At 38.1% G+C, this 21778-nt stretch overlaps 1 protein-coding gene across 5 annotated transcripts in view; it reads right to left on the reverse strand.

Annotated features, from left to right (window-relative positions):
* Positions 1-16914, reverse strand: part of ripor2 (RHO family interacting cell polarization regulator 2) — a 38067-nt gene extending 21153 nt beyond the window's left edge. The window contains exon 1 of one of the 5 annotated variants that reach the window (XM_077507414.1): positions 16844-16914. In XM_077507414.1, coding sequence (XP_077363540.1) covers positions 16844-16901 — 58 coding nt within the window. In that variant the 5' untranslated portion in view covers positions 16902-16914. Of the gene's footprint in view, positions 1-9457; positions 9567-9867; positions 10166-14030; positions 14309-16843 lie in introns of those variants that run through there. The other 4 variants (XM_077507412.1, XM_077507417.1, XM_077507415.1 and 1 more) reach the window with 4 other exon arrangements.
* Positions 16915-21778: the final 4864 nt, after the last annotated feature.

A 21778-nucleotide genomic window follows, 5' to 3' on the forward strand; every position in this document is an offset into this window, starting at 1 on the left:
TTAACCATCCAGGCAATATTTTCATTAACATTTTGGAAAGATTCAAGAATATTTTCCACATTTTGGAAGAATGTATTCGCTGTTAAATATTTTTTTCGAACAATTCTGCACATGGAAACAATTTTAACATTTCACACAAACAGAATTTACATTAAAAAATAATCTGCTGATGGAATTTACAGGAAAAAATTTCACATATTGTGGAATTTATACAAGATTCTCCAAATTTCTTATTCGCACTCTCATAATTCAAATAAATAAATAAATAAATAATAAAAATCCTCATTTCTACTGCATTTCCATCCAAAAATTTTATTAAATTTCTGTAAAGAATTTTGGGAATTTCCTTTGTCATATGTTAACTATGAAAAAGGGGGATTACAAGGGATAAAAATAAATAATTGTTTTGATGGTCAGCCCGCTGCCAACTGTAGTTCTGTTTTCAAAAACTTTGAAGCTAACGTAGCAGTCTCCATCTTCACACTGCGTTTATTCTTGTCTAACAGGCACCAAACTGTTAAAAAAAAAAAAAAAAAGTTGATAAGAGCCAATGTAGATGGGACAAAAAAGAAGAAATAGAAACCTGCAAAAATAAAAGTTCTAATGTACACATTTTTATGACATTTGATAATATATGCAGTAAAATCAAACGTAAGTTGTTTGGTGCACTTTTAAAAAAAAAAAAAAAAAAAAAAAAAAAAAAGCAAAAAAAAAAAGCAGTGTTGCACAAGGGTGTGCGTGTGTGCTTGTATTTGTGTGTGGCAGTGTTTCTTTTACATAACCCGCCTCATCCCATTTTGTCTCCAGTTGCCATGGCGAGGCTAATTCATACAAGCATAAAGAATTAGCTCCCTTGTTGTAGCGCACACTCACACGATCAGGATTACTTAAGTGCAGTTTGAATACATCAGCGTCCACCATAATCACGCATCTGATGGGGGAGAAGCCGAAAGACAGCGACAACTATCAAAGCTCCCAACGAGAATTGCATTATGATTGCAATCCCTTCATAATGACTATGTCGGGCAAAAAAGAAAGCAATCGGACGACGATGTGCAATATGAATTCACATGTATAACGGGTGTTCCACAGGGTTCAATTCTGGGGCCTCTGCTATTTTCATTTTATCTACTGTTCATCATGTTAAGAAAACAGCAGTGGTTGTTTTAAAGTGCTCTATAAATATAGAGTTGAGTGTTGTTTCTTTCCTACATCTGACGTTTTGCCTGCGTTTCCTCAAGACCATTTCAAATCCCGTTTTCTTGCTTCGCCCTACCGAAAACAAGTGGTTGTAAGTGGTTGGTGGGTAAAACAATCTCACGCTCACTTCTCCCTCACACAGCAACAAACCTCTCTCGGACCTCGTTCAAGGGCGTCTAAGGATGCCATTGTGGACTGGCGGCCAAAAAGCTTGAATGGACTGACTGGCAGCCGCATTCAGCCGCATGAAAGGACGCCGGCCGATGGGAAGGCCGAACGGGAGCGCGCTGCGAGTCGCCATTGTCGCTCCGAGGCGAGGGGGTGACGTCGTTCGCATGGCCGGAACGCCATGTTTCTTTGGTGAGCATGGGAAAAGGGCCTTCTGGGTGCCATTTTTACAAGTTATTTATTAATAAAAAAAATAAAAATCAGGCTAGGACTGCAACTAATGATTATGTTACAAATTGATTAACCTGTTGAATATTTTGTCGCATAACTAATTGCATAAAAAAAATGTTTTAATTTTAATTAAATTGAACTTGCAGAAAAATATTGATTCAGTCACTGGTTATGTCTAACGTGCCAGAAAATTGGTAAAAATTTTGATAATTGTTTTCCAAACTAAAAAGCAAATGTTTTATTTTAGTTCAACAAATAAAAATCATTCTGCCATTATGAAGAACATAAATCAGAGAAAATTTACTGTTGACAATATTAAATCCAGAGCATTTGTACCATTTCAAATTTACAAAAAAAAAAAAAAAAGTATCAATGCTTAAATCGATGATCAAAAAATTTTAATTACTTGGCGACTAATCGTTGCGCCTCTCCTTATATTGGACAAAACTAGTCCTTAAGGGTATGATCAATATCATATTGACACAAAATAAAGTACATGCTGAGCCAGAAATGAGACACCAATACAAATACTGTATTGTGTATATTCATTAAATGGCAATTATGGTTTAACAAAACAAAACAAAAAAACATGGATACTGATAAAATGTTTTGTTGAGACAATATAACTAATATATATGTTTTAAATTTAAATGTTTAATTATTACTAAATTATCAAAATGGACCATTTTTGCAGAGTCAAATTTGGCAACTTCTGAAAAGCTGATCGTATCGGTTGAAAAAGATCATATTTGTTTATTTTCTCAATATTTAAAGGTCACTAAGTGACAAATAATCCTGAGATGTTTCCAAATGGAACAGTTTTAATCACCTTGCCGATTTTGGAGTTTTTTTTTTTTTTTTTTTGAAGGTACAGTGGAAATAATTTCCCCCCACACGTGCCTGCAATTGTGGGCCTGTTTTAATTATAGGTCACAAGCGTCCTGATGGGTCGGCGCGGCGTTAAGCGCTGCTGGCATTTCAAAGGCGCAGATGAGCAGATTAAGCCAGGCGTGTCCGGACTGCGAATTACATTCTGGCTGCCACTGCCGCGGCTGATGACATTTTCGCCAGCATGTAATCGCACCATCGATAATTTTTATGACGTTTAATACAGCAGAATGGAGCTTGTGACAAAAGTACAGTACACGGAATGTACAATACAAAAAAAATAATAAATAAAATCCACATGTGCGCGGCTCCCCACTGGTGGAAAGATCAGCACCTATGCTGGAATGCGGCCACTATGCAAACAAGGATCAGCTCGGTTGTTTCAGAGCCGTTTTTAGCAGGAGAACACAAACATTCCTTTCACTGATAGCGGCTACCACAACTGTGATGATAGCTCTGTGCTCGACAGTCATGGGAAACCAGACCGTTAGCATTCCCGCTAGCAGGAATGAAAGAAATTGCTACATTGTTAACTTACAGATTAAGTGCCTAAGCCATTGTCTGTGTAAACTCAATCATCCAGGTCAAACCGCAAAGTTAAACCAAGGCAACTGGACTCATCTTGTTTGTAGAATTTTAATGATTTTTCTTTTTTCCGAAAACTTTCAAATGATGCTATTAGGCCAGTGGTTCTTAACCTGAGTTTGATCGAACCACAGGGGTTTGGTAAATCAGTCTCAAGGGTTTCACGAAGGTCAAAATAGACCTGACAGAAATGATTCATGTCATAGCAAATTGATGTGTGACAATTTTGCGTAAAGTTGTTTGGTAAAATGTAACATTTAACGAGATATATGATCGTTTCAAATTACAAGTGGTGCCAAATTGATATATTGGGGGCCCTTCACTACTCGAGGGAGTGAGGGAAATGCAAGTTTTTTCCTATTAATTAGTTATGATTTTTTTTTTCCAATTAATTAGTTATGTTTTTCAGTTTTTTCCTCAGTTAATTAGGTATGATTTTTTTTCCAGGTTTTTTTTCCAGGTTTTTTTTCCAGGTTTTTTTTCCAGTGAATTAGTTGTCTTTTTTTTTCTTTTCTTTTTTTAAATACAATTAAATTAGTTGTGATTTTTTTCCCCATTTCCCCCCCCCAATTGATTAGTTATGGTTTGAAGAACTGATTTTTTATATCAAGAAAATTATGATTGGCTGAAGGTGCCGAAAATCTGTTTACAGTATTTTTGTCTAATTTCACTAATTTGCTCCGCAAAAAAGTATAAATGTTCTATTTTAAATATTACCATACTCCCAAAGACATATGTATACGTTTTTTTATTTATTTATTTTTATGCTCGAGCATACAGAAGGCTTTGATGCAGCCTCTGACCTGAAGAGAATCCTTGAAACAATAGTAGTTATTATTACTATGCTGCACACAGATGGAATAGGCTGCCAACAGAAGTGAAGTCAGCCCCGAGTGTAAATGCTTTCAAATCCAGGTTAAAAACTTTGCTTTTTTCTTATACCTTTGATTAGGGACTTTTAAACAGCTTTAATTAAGTGTTTTTTTAATTATTATTTTTATTTTTATTTTTATTTTTTAGTTTTATCATTATCATTTTAAACTTTATGTTAAATTTTTTAAAGTTTGTTGAATAATGTTTTAAGATTGTTAGTTTGTAACCTATTTTTATTTATTTATTTTTTTTGAATGTTAACTATTGTTTTTTGATGCTTATGTGTTGTCTTTCCTCGTGTAAAGCACATTGAGTTGCCTTGTGTATGAAATGTGCTATATAAATAAACTTGCCTTGCCTTGCCTTGCCTTGCCTTACAAAAACGGCCAGCAGGTAGCAGAAGAGTATAAGAGATCAACTAGAGCCATGTTTCAAAAGCTCTTTTCTTCACTGTTTTAAACAGATTTGTGAATGATGAAACTTAGCTATATTCTAATGCTAATTTCTACAAAATCAAAACAGATAGAAATATACTTTTTTCCCCTGATGAAAGAAGACACTCTAAACTTTCTTTTGGTATGTTCCCTGTTTTTATATCAATAGAACACAATATTCAGTGGGCCTTGCAAAATCTGTCGCTATCCAGTAAATTGAAAAAATGAAAAAAAATAAAAAGTGGGTTGCTTCAGTGAAAATGGCTTGGAGGTAATGAGTTTTAAGGTGATATTCCGTTATCTATGATTCCTCCCATGCGTCGTTGCTTGACACTTCACATGGTGTGGACATTAATTTCGTCCGCTTTCTGATTGGCTGAAAGTGACTCCCGAAATATTTGCATACAAAAATACTCTGGACGCAATATTGTGTCATCTCGCTGCCGCAAAGGGGAAGAAAATAGCAAAACAGACAGATTATCAGCTTAGGTCCCTAAAACGCTTACGGCAATCGCAGTCGGCCAGCTGCTCCGCGCCAGAGGTGCGCCTCCACGTATCATGTGACGCTGGCGTGGAGCATGTGCCATGTGCTGCATGCCAGTACACCCCCCACCCAACCAGCTCACCCTATGCTGTCATACAGTAATGGCGAGTTGGATGGTGGAGGATTAATAGCCTCCATCATTTTGCTTGGAGGCAACAGGCGGAAGGGTTCAAAGTTCAAACGCACCCCTTTCTCCCCAACACCCCTTCCATAAATTCTCTGCGGCCAAACGGAAGGGGAGGGGCTTCAGATAGACGAGCATGGAAGGAATGGAAAAAATAAAGTGGGGCAAAAACATAACTAGACTAGAATGGCAATCAGTCGAGCGCTGAACTCCACCAAGGCTGAAGAAATCGAAGAAAAAAACGGTTAGCACCCATTTGGTGCACGGCAGGAAATGATACTGAATAACGCCGCAGACGGACACCAGTTTAGCTTACATCGGTTCCATTTATTTATTTTAGGGATTTCGGGGACGATTAAGTTAGGGTCAAGTTAAAAACAACATCAGCAATTATGCAAATAGGCAAACGATTTGCCAATTATTCCTGAGTTACCACCACCTATTGGACTGGAGTGGAATCTTATTGTCCGCAACATAAAATTTGTATTATTTACACCAATACAACTTCATTGGACTGTTCTTTTTATTTAGCACAAAATCAATTAAGATTATAGGGGATGAAAGAAATTTTGGTATTTGGTTTGAAAAAGAAAATCGCTTACATCAAGGTGCAACATCAACATCTGCTGCCATTTTGAAATTTCAGTGGTTTTACAAGACCCTCCAGTTAAACCCGCCGTGTCAGCCCGAACTGGACTTTGACCAACACTTTAAAAGACACAGCTGAAGAATTCCCACCTCCCTTACCGACTGCCCTCCAGCCAGTCCTTCCTGCATAGCACTTAACACAACAAGTCACCTCCACAGCCCAAATTAAAAGCCCCCCGCCTCACCGAGGAAGCACTCATTGCAGGGTGCGACAAGCCGGAACAGGCCTGACCGTCGTTAACTATCAGCCTCGGATGAGATAACCTCTGACTCGACGGGTCTATTGTCACTCAAATGTCTAAATATAAGTCTGAGGACTAGCATCGCCCGCCAGGGCTGGACGAGTAATTGACATTTTATCAAGATTTTGGTTTCTCTCTTTAAAACGTAATCATTGAATAAACATGATTAATGTGCAGGACGGCGCGGTTCTTCATTTTCATGAAGGCCAAGTACTGTGCTATACATACACTAAGCAGTTTTATACAATTTCATAATAAGCATTACCGCCACCTTGAGGGCGAGAGTGGATCAGGATTGCTCGAATTTAAAATATACTTGACATTTTGTTGCACCAGTTTTCTCTCCCTGTCTATTCCATTAGCCTCAAAGTTACCAGGGAGCTTTGTCCAAGTTTTACTGCAGCAGGCCTGTGTATGAAATAACTTTTAAAAGGGCACTCCTCGTGTAAGAATGCGGTGGTCTACATTTACTACTACACCCCCACATCGCTCCTTAAAAAAAGACAAGCAGATGGAAAGACGCATGGACGAGGAAGCAGGAAACGTTCTGTTCATTCGGCCATGTTTAAGTTTAAGTCCAGTATATCGGAGAAATAAGCCAAATAAGCTGAGAACGCATTAAAATTCTACAAATTGAAGAATTTACTGGGAAAAAAAACATTTTTAAAAAGTCAAATTAAAACAATTTTAAACGCCAGTTGCATATTTTTTGGGCATTTTAACTTTTTTTTGGGGTAAGACTACTAACACAATTAATCAACTAAGACCAATTAGCTCATAGTATCATGGCTACTGCTTAGCATACCAAATATGCAAGAGACTCAAGCTGTTCTGAGAACTCCCTGCTCTCCCTTAAGTGTTTTACTTTGTTTTATTTTATCATGTAGCGATTACTTTCCTTGTATTACTTGAAAACTGGACATATTTTAGGGTGGTTGATGAGACACAGGCATTTTTTTTCTGTCAACCAAACATTCATGTAGACGGCAATCTGCAGTAAAATGTACTGTTCATCTGATTCAAAGAAACTCATTTATTCCACACTCACAATTCACAGTAGTGTTAAAGCCACTTTTATAAGGGTGGGCTCGAGGGTGAAAACCCACCCCAAAAAAGCAACAACAAAAAAAAAAGGCTGCTGAATTTCCTCCAAACCACGCCGTGGGCATAATTCCCTTAATGAGACTTTGGTGAAAGGCCTGTGTGGAAATGAGCATGTGCGCTACATGCCGGGGAATGAAAAGACCGTTCCGGAAAAGGCAGAGCGAGCGAGCGAAAGAAAGAGAGAGAGTCTGGGAACAGACGCTGCTTTGCATCCCGACTCGGACTCTCTTTCAAAAGCGCTTCACCGCAGCCCAAACATGCTGGCAGGGGAGGCAAAGCGCAACCACTTAACCATATCAAAGCCGACCTGCTACGACACTCAAAAAAAACATTTAACCTCCAACATTTTTTTTTCCCCTAATGCAACTCATCTACCACGAGTGTGTGATTTACACCAAGCCTGGCAGGCGTAACGACAGACGGGTAATGTCAAGTTGCGTGGATAGTTGAGTTTGCACTCTGGCTAGAGTGTGGGCGGCAAAAGTTTGAGAATTCACTCGGAAACTGTAGCGTTCGAAAAGATTTGCATCTGACACCAGTGCATACGATTTTACATGCCATCTCGCACACATGGAACTGCCAATGCGGAGTGAACGTTTTGACTGGCGAGTACATTAAAACGGATTTCAAATGCGAGTACATTGGAATTTTTTTTTAAATACATTTGAACATACTCTTAAATACCTTCAAACATATTTGCGAGTACATTCGAACATACTCGTAATGGTGCAAACATACTATAGCATATTTTCCCATAATGCCACAGGATATTACTTGCATATACATTATGGGGAAAAAATGCAAAACCTAATACAGTAATGCACTACAGACATAATAAACCATAAAAGTAAAAAACATTGTTTATTCCTAATTTTCAAAAATATTCGTATAATATGGGCCAAATGCTTAAAAAAAATAAAGTATATTTTTTCCCACTCGCGTATACCCAAGTAATACCCCGTGACATTATGGAAAAATAGGCTATGTTTGTAGCATTTAGCCTACATGTACGTTCAAACTGGCAAGTACATTTTAACGCATTTAAATAATATTCAAACGTACTATCCAGCCAAAAACGTTTACTGCTCATTGGCAGTTGCAAACTTCCGTGAATGATGACGACAAATATGTGACAATGTTCTCTAATCTGGACAGGTGGCAACAAATGGCTGCACTGGTGGAGGCAGCTACATTTCCAAAACAGGGCCAAATTTGCAGGAAAAAGTGATTTTCAGAGAGTGCTAGCTTATCTCAGCAGCAGACACATCCACTATGGGTGGTGTCACGACACACCAGTGACCTTTCACCCTTTCCAGCAAAGTGGCAGGGTGCTTTTCGGACACAATGGAATTAAATTAGTTTCTTTATTTTTTTTTCCACGCCTCCTTAGTGCCTAGTCCACACAAAAAGTGCCATGGGATTCAAAATAAAATGATGTGACTCAAGAGAAACACAAAACCACCTCAAAGGATGACACACATTCAACACAAACATGTCACAAATCCTGTCTCCGGGTGGAATAAACACGCAAAACAAACAGTAAGCAAACACCGTGACAGAAAGCCGACCTCCCCCAAGGCTTTAACATGTCAAAATGAAGAAAATCCCACATAACTGAATCTGATAGACTGAATAAGTTAAATACTGTTATGGTGAGTCTAAAAATGATCTATCATGACAGAAAAATAAATAAATCAGGTTAACATTTGCTAATATAGTGACAAGTATCATAAAAGTGACATTAAAATTTAAGTGCATCAAGGGTGAAAATGGCTTTGAGTAGTGATTGAATTGAAAAGTTCATATAAATGTGCAATTGTTTTTTGTATCGATTGTAAAACTTGGCATTTTCATAAATCAAGCTTTCAGGAGAAAAAACATGACTTGTCCAACAAATTCTACCTAGCAACAAGCAACCAATTGAAACAATACTGATTGTTGCTAGTGCACCTGCTAGCTGTGTGGCTCACTTTAATTCTATTTCAGGAGTATAATTTTATAAAGAAATCAACTTAGTTGTTGATTTAAAAAAAAATAAAATAAATAATTTTTTAAAAAAGGACTTCACGGTAGGAATCAACCAAGCTGGATACTATTTTCAAATGCTAGTGGTAATTTTAGGGGCACCACTGAGAACTAAGTGAAGTACTGTTTATTTTATTTATTTTTAATGAACTCCGATTTAATGGAGCACAAACAAATGACTTAGTCCAACAAATTCTTCCTAGTAACAAGTGACCAGAAAAAAATTATTAAGCAATTCTGTGACTACCTGATATAAGCACCTGCTGCCCAGCTGTAATTCAATATCGGTTGCATCGTGGTTTAAAAAAAAACAAACAAAATAAAAAACACCACCTATTGTTTTTAATTTAACATTTCGATTATCTTGCAACGTTTTTGTGTGTTTGCTCACCGAAATGTCATGGGAATATCCCCGGAAAAACGACTACTCCACATTGGAAAATATATGACAACACCAGACGGGACCAACCAACAAAACCCATAATTGCTGCGGCGTATGGAGCCACCCCCCACAACAAAACGTACAAAAGTCGCACGCACCGTGACCTCATGTCACTTGCACGTAGTTTGATATTTAAAGACACCAAAAGGGGAGGCAAACTCGGGATAAAAATAGAAAGCAGGATTCGTGTGTAATTCGTGCGTCCTCAAACGCACCATCGTAGGACTACAAGTGAAAATCAGGCTTTCGCCTTCATATCCCTGAATGCCCCCGTGGTCCACTGACCCATTGGAAGGGGGAGGACACATTATTCGCATTCGTTTTATTTAATAACAATTTATATATTTTTTTTTACTCACCTCCGCAATGTTTATATTTGCTTTTCGTCGTCTAAAGTCGCTCCTCAGTGATGTTTTCGGGGCTCGTCTACCTGTTCTCCTCCATCCATCCGCTCATTCATTTATGCGTCACAAAGAGCTACTTTCCCCCAGCTCGTATGCCACAAGCAGAAAAAATAAAAATAAAAAACGTCAAAAATATGACAAAACCGGTGATTAAAACGAGTAAATCTCAAGGGTAAACCAGCAACGAGTGTCGCTTCGACGTCGGTCAGACACTACAGTGCGCCCACTCCCACACATCGCTGTTTGTGTTCGCCTCGCTCCTCCTGGGAAACCGCCAACCAATAAGAGATCGAGAGGGCGGGGCCAGGCATGATTGACTTCCGGGTTTTGGACGGCATACGCGGAGGGACAGAATCCTAATAAAATGACAGGTGAAACTGCAGTTTTCAAAAATGTTATCAATTCATGAATGCTACCAAATCAAACTCAGTTATCTGACTTCCACAAGATGCTTTATCAAAAAAATAAATAAATAATAATCTGACCAATCTGAGTGCATTTGTAATTCACGCAGTCCTAAATGAACAACAAGGCACCACAGAAAATGTACATAAACGCACTAACGTATTAAAACACGAAACTTTTCCTCACACATTATATAAAGCATGTTTAAATTCAAAAGAAATCTAATTTTACATTTTCTATTTGATTTATACAACACACTAAAAATTGACAAATGTGTAGTTCATGTCAAACAAAAAAAGCGCTTTAACGAATGTAAAAAAATAATTACATTTAACCTTTTTTTTTAATACTCAAAATCATATAAATTGACAAGAAAATCCACTCACACATCAAAGATTTGTACTTGACTACCCTTTCGCCACATTTAACCCAAATCCAGTTTGACAAGTTAATTTTCATTTATTCAAATCCACACAGGCCAAAAACTGAGTTACATCTGCATCAGTATTGACATAATATGATGCATACACCTTTTTTTGTGGGTACAATACTCTCCACCCTTTCATTCATATGAAGCATGTTTGAGTACTACCGTTTTGGTTAGCAAACAGGCTCAGTAGTGCTATTATCCATCAATTTTCTTCTAGTGAGGAAAAGGGAGACGTCTATTTGAGGGAGGGGTTTCTTCCCCAAGTATTTTTCAGTACATCCGTCTTTGTGCGAGTCTTCTGTGAGAGACGTCACGGTAATTGGCCTGCGTAAGTGGACGCGCTGTTCCGCCCGGTGCGTCCAAATCCAATTGAGTGTGCGCCCTTCCAAGAAGCAACGGGAGCAGAAAATGCTTTTGTCCCTTTTCATCCATCACTGGGCATTACAACGCCAGGAAGGAAGAAAAGGGATTCCGTAACCACTTGGCAACATAATTCATATTTACGCAAGGGGGAAAGAAGATTTTTTTTTCCACCTTTGAGCTTCCATCTGAAGAAAAGAGACACGCTGCATAAAAAGCTTGTAAAAAAAAAAAAAAAAAAAAAAAAAAAAAAAAAAAATGCATTTGGGTCACCTGTTGTAGTGGCCCACAATGTCCCACAGATGGCACTATAGTAAAAAAAAAAAAAGTTTGAAATTGTTAAAATTAATGTGTACAAATCCTACAATTTATCCATGGAAAAAAATGGAAGGTGCATAAAAAGGTTTGTGGCCATTTTAAATTAGGGCAAATGTGGGGGAGCCCCAACATGTCCAGCAGATGGTGCACACATAAAACACAAAAATGTTTGTATAAATATTGTCATCCTTGATACATCTTTTTTAAGGCAACGCGAAAAATGAAAGCTGCATGAAAAGGTTAGTGGCTATTTTGCATTCTGGGCAAGCCCCAACACGTTCAGCAGATGGTGATGTTGGAGGGGGGGGACAAAACATTTAATGGTTATAAGTAAAGATGAATAAATCTAGTAATTTTTAACATACTTTTTGGTGAACGATCATTTAAATTGGATGCTACGTTAAAAAAAAAAGAGGAAATTTTACAATGGGGCAAGTGCGGTTATGCCCCACCATTGTCCAGTAGGTGGTCCTACAGTGAGAGAAAAAAAAAAAGCGTCTCTGAATGGTCTATAAATTTGATAATTAAAAAAATAATAATTTACACTGAAGCATTCAACAGTTTACAGAAGGTCAATTTACATTGACCTTTAGAGGTTATAGCGCAAATTTCGGTTCACTCTAAAATGTCACCCCAAAGCCCCAAATCCTGAACTTTTTTTGTGTGGTGAAACATGCAAGCCTCAAACAGGCTCAGGCTTCTTCAGCTGCTGCCAACTTGGGCCTGTAATTAAGTTTGTCATCAATGTTGGGCTCTGACTGCCGGGTGCATTTACCGCCGTGTACGTACACATATGTGCGCAAATATGAACCTGTCGTGCCTCCGCCTACTCGTCCTGTTTTCTTTGACTCGCACGGCTTTGAGGGGAAGCCTTCCTGGTGTAAAAGTCCGACCGGAGCCCGAGGAAAAGCATAGTCAGCTTCCTGGAAGTGGCCTTCAAACGTTCCCCGCCGAAGTTTGTAATGACAGCTCGTCACTGTTGTTACGTTCCTCCCAAAAGACCCGCGGGAACGTCTCTGGAAACCAGAGCCAACATGTCTGTCTGTCTGATTTGTCAAATTCCGCTCATGTTCGGAGTTTTTAGAATAGCCCACTTCATTGCCGTTACCGGAATGCAGCACAACACCACAGAGGGGGTGCACCAAGTGCCTGAGGGGGTGCGTCAGAATCATAGAGGGGCAAAGAGTCACCGGCCGAACTGCAGATTGGAAGAAAATAAGGAAATGTGATGATGAAATATGGAGCGGGGGGTGAGTTTAGAATACAAATGAAAGGAGTACGCCAGATTTTAAAATGAGAAATGCGGCGCACAGGAAGTCCCCATATGGAAAGGAATGGGTTAGAGACTAGATAAAATACAAGAATACGTGATATAGAGCTAGTGAGAGGGGTGCGCAATTATCTTTTTCATAGGCTACCTCAGATTAAAAACCGTGGGTGCGCCCATCAGAGGGTGCATCAGATTTAAAACTGAGGTATGCATGAAGGCAGCAGATATAAATGTGAACAATCGCCACGTTGGAAGCAAATAAATATGACGATGAAACATGCCAAAGGGGTGCGCAACCTCCCTTTAGCGGGATTCCCAAACCATGGTGGTGTGTGAGAATTGAAGTGAGGAGAGAAACAACTGCAGTGAACTCCAGACTGGAAGAAAAATAAGGAAATATGATGACACATGTAGAGGCGGGGGTGCGCATGTGACCTCAAGGGTATGCATAAGATTCATCCTTATCCACACACATGACATCAAGTAAAAATAATCTTCACAAACATGTCAAACATATGATTGCTTGAGGAAATGTTCATACTGAGTTTAATCCATGCACCCTCTTGGAAAACAGAGTTATTGAGACATTTCCAAATCTTCTGCACTACTTCAACAGTCTTACAGTCTCGGGTGTACCTTCATCCTTTGGCGTCCTAGTTAAGGAAATCTGCTAGTTTGAAACTGTGTGTGAGAAGCCATTTCGTTGTCTAAAAAGTTTGAAAAAAGTGAACGTCTCGCATCAGCACATTTCTGCTCATATTTGTTTTAAAACGAGTGAAGCATTACACAACCGCGCTCCGTTTTTCATGGTTCCGCCTATAAATAATCAGTCAGCCCGTCTGATGTTCTTCTTCCTTTTCCAAACGCGCTGCAGCAACACAACTGACGCCCATTCACTGCACACCAGTGCGATCCTCCACTCATGGATCACAGGAACACCCGTATCGTGAAGGCGCACTCCTTTTTGAAAAATAGGTTGACAAATTCCTCATTATTTTTCTCCTACAAGACAAATCAAGGACCAAAACCTGTTTCAAATTGGGTGCACCTAATTTCAACTCTAGCCTATATCACAAAAACGTAAAAATGTTGACGTCGCACCACTTTTGAAAACTGGTTGATTATAGCCCAATTCCACAATTCATAAATGCATCAACAAAGTGTCACAAAATGCGGGTACACAACTTATTTCAGTTCTCTCCCATATTATACCAACACAATGCAAGGGCGCACCACTTTTTCCTCAAACCAAATGAAATTTAAAAAAAACTCAACTCAAGTTGCATCTCATCATGCATGCACCCCTTCGCACCATCTGCCAAACTTGCGACTCACCCGGCGCACCCCCATCTCGCCGTTTCTCATCCTCATAGAAGACGTCCTCCGCCTCCTCGCGCATCATCATCATCTCGTCCAGGTCATCCTCCGTGGCGGCCATCACTCTTCTTCTTCTTCTTCTTCTTCTTCTTCTTCTTGTGGTGCGGTGGTGCGTCAAGCCCAGCGGACGAGGCGAAGCAAGCGCGTGCCGACTGCCATGCAGTGCACACAAGCGAGCGACCCTTCGCTAAGTTTTCACCAACTGGGCGGGCCGTTTCGTAACATCCTGTGCAAAGCTGAAGTGAGAGTGTGTGTGCGCGTGTATGTATGTGTGCCGCCTGGAGATCACTTGTATGAGTAAGTGTGCGTGTGCGCGTGTGCAAGTGGTGAGGCGACTGATGATTAGTAGGAATAATTAGCAGACGTGTTTTAAAACAAGCACAGATGCTGTCAAAGTGTATGTGCACGTGTATGTGCGTGCGCGTGTCATTCCTTCACGGTTCACAAAGATATTTTTTCTTCGGCACTTCACTCGGCCTAAATGGAGAGGCCTCAGTGCTGTGGCTATTAATATCTCACGTGGTCGCCATGGCGCCCAACTGGAAATACACCATGCGGACACTTGATTAGGTACACCTGCACAAGTTCAAACTAAAAGGAAAGATGATGATGCTCATTTTTGGGCTTGCTAAATATATATATATTTTTTTTTCTTCCTAATGTTTGCAAAATATTTTGGTTACGAAGTTGTTGTTTTTGTTTTTTTTTGGTTTGAGCAAATGTTATTTTAGTCGTGGATGAAATTATATTCTGTGGAGGGTTACTAATTTGGAAATTTGTGTAGTTTGATTTTCCATCCATTAACTCTTGCTGTACAAATAGTATTTTATTGTGTGTGGGTTGTTTTTTTAAAAATTAATTTAGAATTTTTTTTTGTGGTTGCCAAAATACTGTATTTTTTCCAATATATGAACTTTTGGTTAATTATTATTATTTTTTTTTCTAGCAGGGGAGCCATTTATTTTGTTTTGGCTATAAAATGTATCCAAATAATAGTGATTATTTCTGGGTCGATACATTTGTGATGTTTTTCTTTGCAAAATATTTGGTAAAGTATTTTTTTCTTTTTGAAATTAATAGCATTTTTCGCATAAATATATTTTTTCTTATTAATGAATGGATGAATGACTTCAATAAAAGGATAACTTTATTTGGGGTAGTCAAAATATTATTTCCATTACCTTTTCTGTAGACAATTTTTGCACATTTTAGTTTTTTTTCCCCCTCGCAAAATACAATTCCCCCAAAAATATGAAACACTGACAACATCCAGTCAACATATAAAAACATTGACTTTCGTGGGATCCGATGTAAAAATGGTTGTAAATTGGATAAATAAAACCATAAAGCATCCAACAAGGTCCAGATTTGGAGGCCGAATCTAATCCTGTGTCCATTTTTTTTTTTTTTTTTTTTTAAACCTTGAACTGGTTCTATCTTGCATCTTTGTGTGGTTTCCTGAGTCATTTCCTCTTTGGCAAAGTGGAAATAGAAAGTAGGGCTGGCGTATATTCATTAGCACGTTTCCTTAAGACTTCCTCTCAGGGGAAAACTGAGGACAAACTCATTTTCGCCTCCTCTCACACCAGTGAACAGAAGTACTGAGACGTCCAAGTCTTACTTTTAAATGCATCGCTCTAACAACATTATAAAGCCACTGCGGGGGCTTGAGCTTGAGCAATGTGAGCAACTTTCCCAACGCGAAAAGGAAATTGCAACAAAAGTGATGAAATTCTTTGATGTTAGGTCACTTGTGATACGACGACGACGTTCGATGAATTGTTGTTGCACAAAGCAAAGAGGCGGGCTGTATGTAAATAAGGGGGTGCATTGTTTGCACCAGCAGGGGAAATAAACGGACCCCATTTAGCATCAAGGTGGTCAACACTTCGAAGGAGACATATGCTGGACGGACGCAAATCTACAAATTTACAAAACGGGACAACAGTATGGGGGACGGCCAACAAGTTCATTTTTTGTGTTAAAGAAATTAGCAAGTTTTTGTTTTGTTTTTGGTTACAAAACTATTTTTATTGCCATAAAATTTGATCCCCCCCCCTCCCCAAACATTAGTTTTTAATCACAAACAAGTTTTACATTTTTTAAGTTTAATCAATTATTTTTTTTTAACTAAATATGTGTCTTCATTGTTATTTTAAGGTTTAAACAATTTTTTTTGTCACATTTTCAGATTTTTTTGGAGGGGATATTATTATAATTTATCATCGTCATTTTTTTATTTTTTTTTTAATGCAACATACATCTTCGACCATTGCCCGTCCAGTCAGGCCAACTTAACGTTCATTCTGGTGTTCTTTGTTTGCTAGCACGATGAGCCAATGGCAGCCCATTGCTAAGGTTGCCTGATTACCATAGCAACAATAATGAAGACATTGCATTCTTAAATCGCATTTGTCACGCCATCCATTGCGCATTCGGGGTGAACGTGTCCATTTGTGTGAATGGAGCACACTCATCGTGTACAATGGATATGAAGTCTACATACCCGTAAACAAATGCCAGGATTTTATGATTTAAAAAAAAAAAAAAAAAAGACTAGGGAATGTACAATTTTAAAAAAGTTTCGATTTGAACTATAACCTAAAAGAAAATGAAAAAGAAGGAAATAATTGTAAATAATATAATAATAATAATAAGAATAATCAGCAAATAATTGCCTTTGATAATCCCAAAATAAACTTCAGCTGTTCTCGAAGCAATACTGTGAATCACAAACATTTGATTATTAATAATAGAAACAAAATACGTACTGTAGTAGCCATATCGTCTTATCCACATATGGTTTAACGTCTTAACGCGACGCTCCATTAGGAAGAAAGCTGTTCCTCTACTGACACCGACCTTTCATTGAGCACTCTTTTTCCCTATCGCTATTGTCTTTTTTTTTTTCCCCCCCATCTTCACAATTGTCTTATTGTCTCTGTAGAGGGCACAGCGGGCATGAGACGATGGAGACTGGCACCATACACAAGGATGACCATTTGATTGATTGCTGAATGTTGGTCACTCAGCAAGAAATTTGGACGCACAACAGCGGCTTGCCTCGTCATTCACGAGGACAATGTTGATTTTTTTTTTTTTTTTTCAGTTTCTAATTAATTTTGCCAAAAAAAAAAAAAAAAAGAAAAAAAAGTTTTATTTTGTTGCAGAACAAATTGGCTCAATTTATTGGGTGCCAACTCCTTTTAAATTTGCAAATAAAATATTTATTAAAAAAAATAATGTCTTTAAATTTAGGTGGAAATCAATTCTAACCTTTTTGGGTGGTGCCCATTTTAAAACAATAGATATATATTTTGTCTAATCAATTTATTTACTGTCTAAGTATGATGAAGTATGAGGGAGTGCCAAACTAATTTAAATTTTTTTTTAATCTGCCAAAATACAGTTGTGTATTATTTTGGAGTCCAAACAATTTTTTAATTAAAAAAAAACTTAAAATTAAAATCTGGCAAAATTACATAAGTTTTGGTTGACAAGGTTATTTATTTATTTTTTTAAATTATTTGATATATTTATTTTTATTTTATGGGAAGGTGCCCAACACTAATTTTATTATTTTACAGAAACACAACGTTACCAACATCTTAAGTTAATTGTTGGGTGATTATTAAATGACTTAAATGACAGTCCCAGTTCAAAGTTAGCTATATTTTGCCCACAAAATAAATGGCAAGTGGCAAAAATGTAGGTCATTTATGGATGGAGTAACATCCTGCTACGCCAGAGAGGACAGATGTGAGGCCAGGGCAGATGGAGAGAACACACGCGCACATACAGTACAGTACATCCAGCATGTAGAAGTAGTCAAATTTTTGGATGTCATGACGCGTGATGAAGAAGTGCCGTGCTCATCGGTGCAGAAAGTCACACAAGTCGCCATTTGTACGCTCGGACACACTCGCTCGATTCCCGCCCTTCACTTCCTGTTTTTCTCTGTGCACGAGTACTACTTGTGCACCCTTCGCATTGGCCAACCTTCCTTCCATGTAGGCCGAGAGCTTTCGAAAATGTCCACTTCCCCTTTCTGCAGGTGATGGGATACGTTTGGGTGGCGTGGGACAGGAAGTTGTTTGTTTCCTGACCCCACCCTGCTGCCAGCGATGATTACATCATTACTAGCTGCTTGTTTAATGACTCTCATTCACAAAAGCTGAGGCATTCTCTGGTTTTGGTTTGAGACCTCAACCCTATACTATAAACCATACCGAGAAGTGAGTGGCAAGAAGACACTTTACATTAAATTTGTGTCAGCTAAGACGCTTAGCAAGCTTTTCTTTCACACCATTTGTGACGTTCTTTTCTGGGTCATTTGCGCTTGTTTTTGGCGGAAACCAGCATGAGCTTTAGCCAGCATCTTTCTTTTCATTCACGCCAGATGACACACACACACACACACACACACACACACAAAGACCCCGTAAAGAGACTTCCAGACCACACAAAGACAAAAAACTGGCAACGGCGACGTGGGAATGAGTGTCGGTCGCTAAAAGAGCAGAGTCAGCCGTTGCCAGGTTGAAAACCGTCATTGTTAGCAAGCTAGCATTAGCTGATGACAAATTGATGACAATTTTTTTCCCAGCCTCAGGGCACTCTTAAAAACACCAGGATGGCTTTTACAGTTGTGCTGAAGAGAGATAAGGAAAAAAAAAAAAAAACGCGCTTGCGGGAAAAGGAGCTAATCTGCTTAGCCGCTGGGCTGATTCAATTTCATTCATCTTAGCATGATAAGCTGGCAGACGTTGCGGCCTTTGACGAAACGCAGATGCTTTTTTAACCAATTAGCAACTGATATTGAAGATATTTTATTGAGATTTCTTTCAGTGATGACAACTGCCTGCTCTTTATTATGGACAATTGACTTTTAAATAAGGCTGGGTTTCAAATAAATAAATAAATAAATAAATAAATAAATAAATAGAAGAATCAATTTTCCTTTTCAAGCCTGATACTGATATCAATTATTTTCTATATCTCTTTTTCCAATAAATTAAGAAAATTGAAGTTTAAAGGCCGATTTTTTTCCCTTACCGTTTTCTTGAAATTACTTTTCACATGATTGTAAAAGTATTTACTTACATTTACGAAAGACCTGACTTATTGCACTTGAAGACAATTCAGAATGTTTTTAATTTATAGTAACAATTAGTGAAATAGTTTACGAAAACATTTTCATCTCATTTATTCTGGTAATGTTTGTGTTGCCGTCGCAAAATTTACTTTGGAATTTAATATTTTTGAAGTTTTTATCATGTCCTTGACATTTAAGAATAATCGATGTACCATAATTAATCAATATCTGATTGAATTGAAGAGAGTCGAATTGGAAAAAAAAAATCTAATCGAACTGAACTCTTTTGAATCAAAATAAAATCGATTGAGGAAATTAGAAATCGATAACCAGCCTTATTTTTAAATGTCTTGTATATAAAGAGTTGTCTGCCCACCAATCAAATGTGGAATTAAGCAATTAAGTACATTTTTGTAAATTGACTGTTTCTGAAAATGTGTAATTTACAAAATACTTGATTGCTTGGTGAGGTTGTCAACACAGTGATGGTTATTTGTGTTTGGTAATGTGTCATGCACAACATACACTGCAGTAGTTTTGAGGATACAAAAATTAGAATTAACTTCTGATAAGCAGCACTTATTTGATTGTACAGTGAAGATGTTTACACAATGGTGGGACATTTGCATTTAGTGATGTATTCATGTGCCATGTCAGTATAGTAGTTTTATTGGATGCACAGATTAGTCTTAACTTGTTTATCATTATGGCTCACTAACAGGATGTGCGCAGGAAATTCTCACCAAATTTCAATGATGAAATAATGACTTTTTTCATGCATTTTTACAATGAGCTCTTGTCGGCCACAAAAACGAAAGCTTCCCGGACTGTTTCCCCCACCAGCAGCATGCACGCACCCACGCAAGCAGCCTTTTATTCCGGAGAGCTTCCAACAGAGCCAGAAAATTAAGAGGCGAGGCAACGCGCAATTTTCCCGTTGCTATGGAGTGAGAAGTCAAGATGTCACGTGCTAATCATGGTTCTTATTGCCACACTAGGAGAGCAGAGTTGATGGACAGGACAAAGAAGAGACAATCGGGTGTAGTAATAAAAACACTAAATGATGATAATAATAAGGTTATCTAAAATGTAACACTGATAAAGCAAACATTGTACATGTGTGGGAGAAGATGTCATAATATTATCATCAAGTGTAGGAGGACCCCTGCTGGTCAGTAGTAGGATAACTAGGATCAAGTCTGAAGAAGGGGAAAAAAAAATCTAAATATGTAGAATATTAAATATGATTTTTTCCTTTTCTTTTTTTAAATTTGTATTAGTGTTGTAGCAAAGAGTAATACATGGAAATAAATAACATTATGTTTTGTTTTAAGTGATAAAGAAATATTCATAAAGCCTTACAAATAAATACGTCACAAAAACAATTATTAAACTGTATAGTATAGTTTGTTGTATTCATTACTTTTCAAAAGTACAAAATGCAATAAAATTTAAATGAAATGCTACGAGTTACGTCGCACTTCAAAGCAAAAAGATGGTCGTGGAAATTACAATGAAATATTAAAAAACAAAAACAAAACAAAAAAATAGAGTCCCTCGTTGATTGAGTGCGCAACAATCATGCAGAGCACGACAGAAGAGCAAGATGTTGGGGATTTGTTTTTGTTTTTAACTCAGACTTGACAGCCAGTGTCTGGAGAGGGGCTTCACACTCGTGTGGCTGCTTTAGAGAGCCTCATTGTCAGCCATAAGTTCAGAGAAAGACTGAAGCGCGAGTAGAGGGGACATTTTTTCCAACTTTAGGGATCTTAACATTGAAGATTAGGTGAAAGGGTCAAATAAAAGATGTCATCAGTGCCAAAACCCATTAAGAGAAAACAGCGACACTTACGGTTGAACTCTCGTCGGCGTACGCGAGGCCTCCGGGGATGCTTCCGGAACCAGTTCAGACGTCTGGGCAGCTCCATCGTTGCCAGACCGCTCCCCAAAAACACCTCAGCCATCCAAAATGTCCCCGTCACTACTGCCTGTATCCATCCCTTTTGGGAGGGTCAGTGCATCATGGGGCAAGGGTAAAGCAGGGTCCCCTCCACCTGGGGCCTCATGATGCCTTCCTGTAGAGAAACATCGCACAGTGCTGTCTTCATATTTTATTCAAGCGTGAGTCAGTGCAACCAAACTCCTGTGTGTAATACTTGCCTGCTCGGGGAGGAGAACCAATCAGAAGGCAGCTTGTGACAGACTGTAATATGAGGCCACCACCTTAAGGGGGTTACAGTACACTGTACGTCAAGAATAATGTAACAAGAAAATTCTAATATTTGATGAAACTTGTCTCCATGATTATTGGTAAAGAAACTCAATAAATAAAATATTTTAAAATAAAAAAAAAAAAAAAAATTTGAAACATTTGACAAAAAAAAAAAAAAAAAAAGTGTCATCCTGATTAAATAAAAGTTTAATATATTTTTAGAAAACAAACAGGTAAAATGTAGTAATAAATATATATATCCTATTTTAAGAAACTGATGAAACTGTCAAAATATTCTAAAATAAAATCTGAACCGGGTGGACGCAAGTAAGTTTTAGAAAAATGGGCAAAGTCCGGTAACTATTTGATGAAAAACTAAACACACACAAAAAAGTGCAA

The sequence above is a fragment of the Festucalex cinctus genome, chromosome 19, assembly GCF_051991245.1.
Source record: "Festucalex cinctus isolate MCC-2025b chromosome 19, RoL_Fcin_1.0, whole genome shotgun sequence".
Classification (NCBI taxonomy): Eukaryota; Metazoa; Chordata; class Actinopteri; order Syngnathiformes; family Syngnathidae; genus Festucalex; species Festucalex cinctus.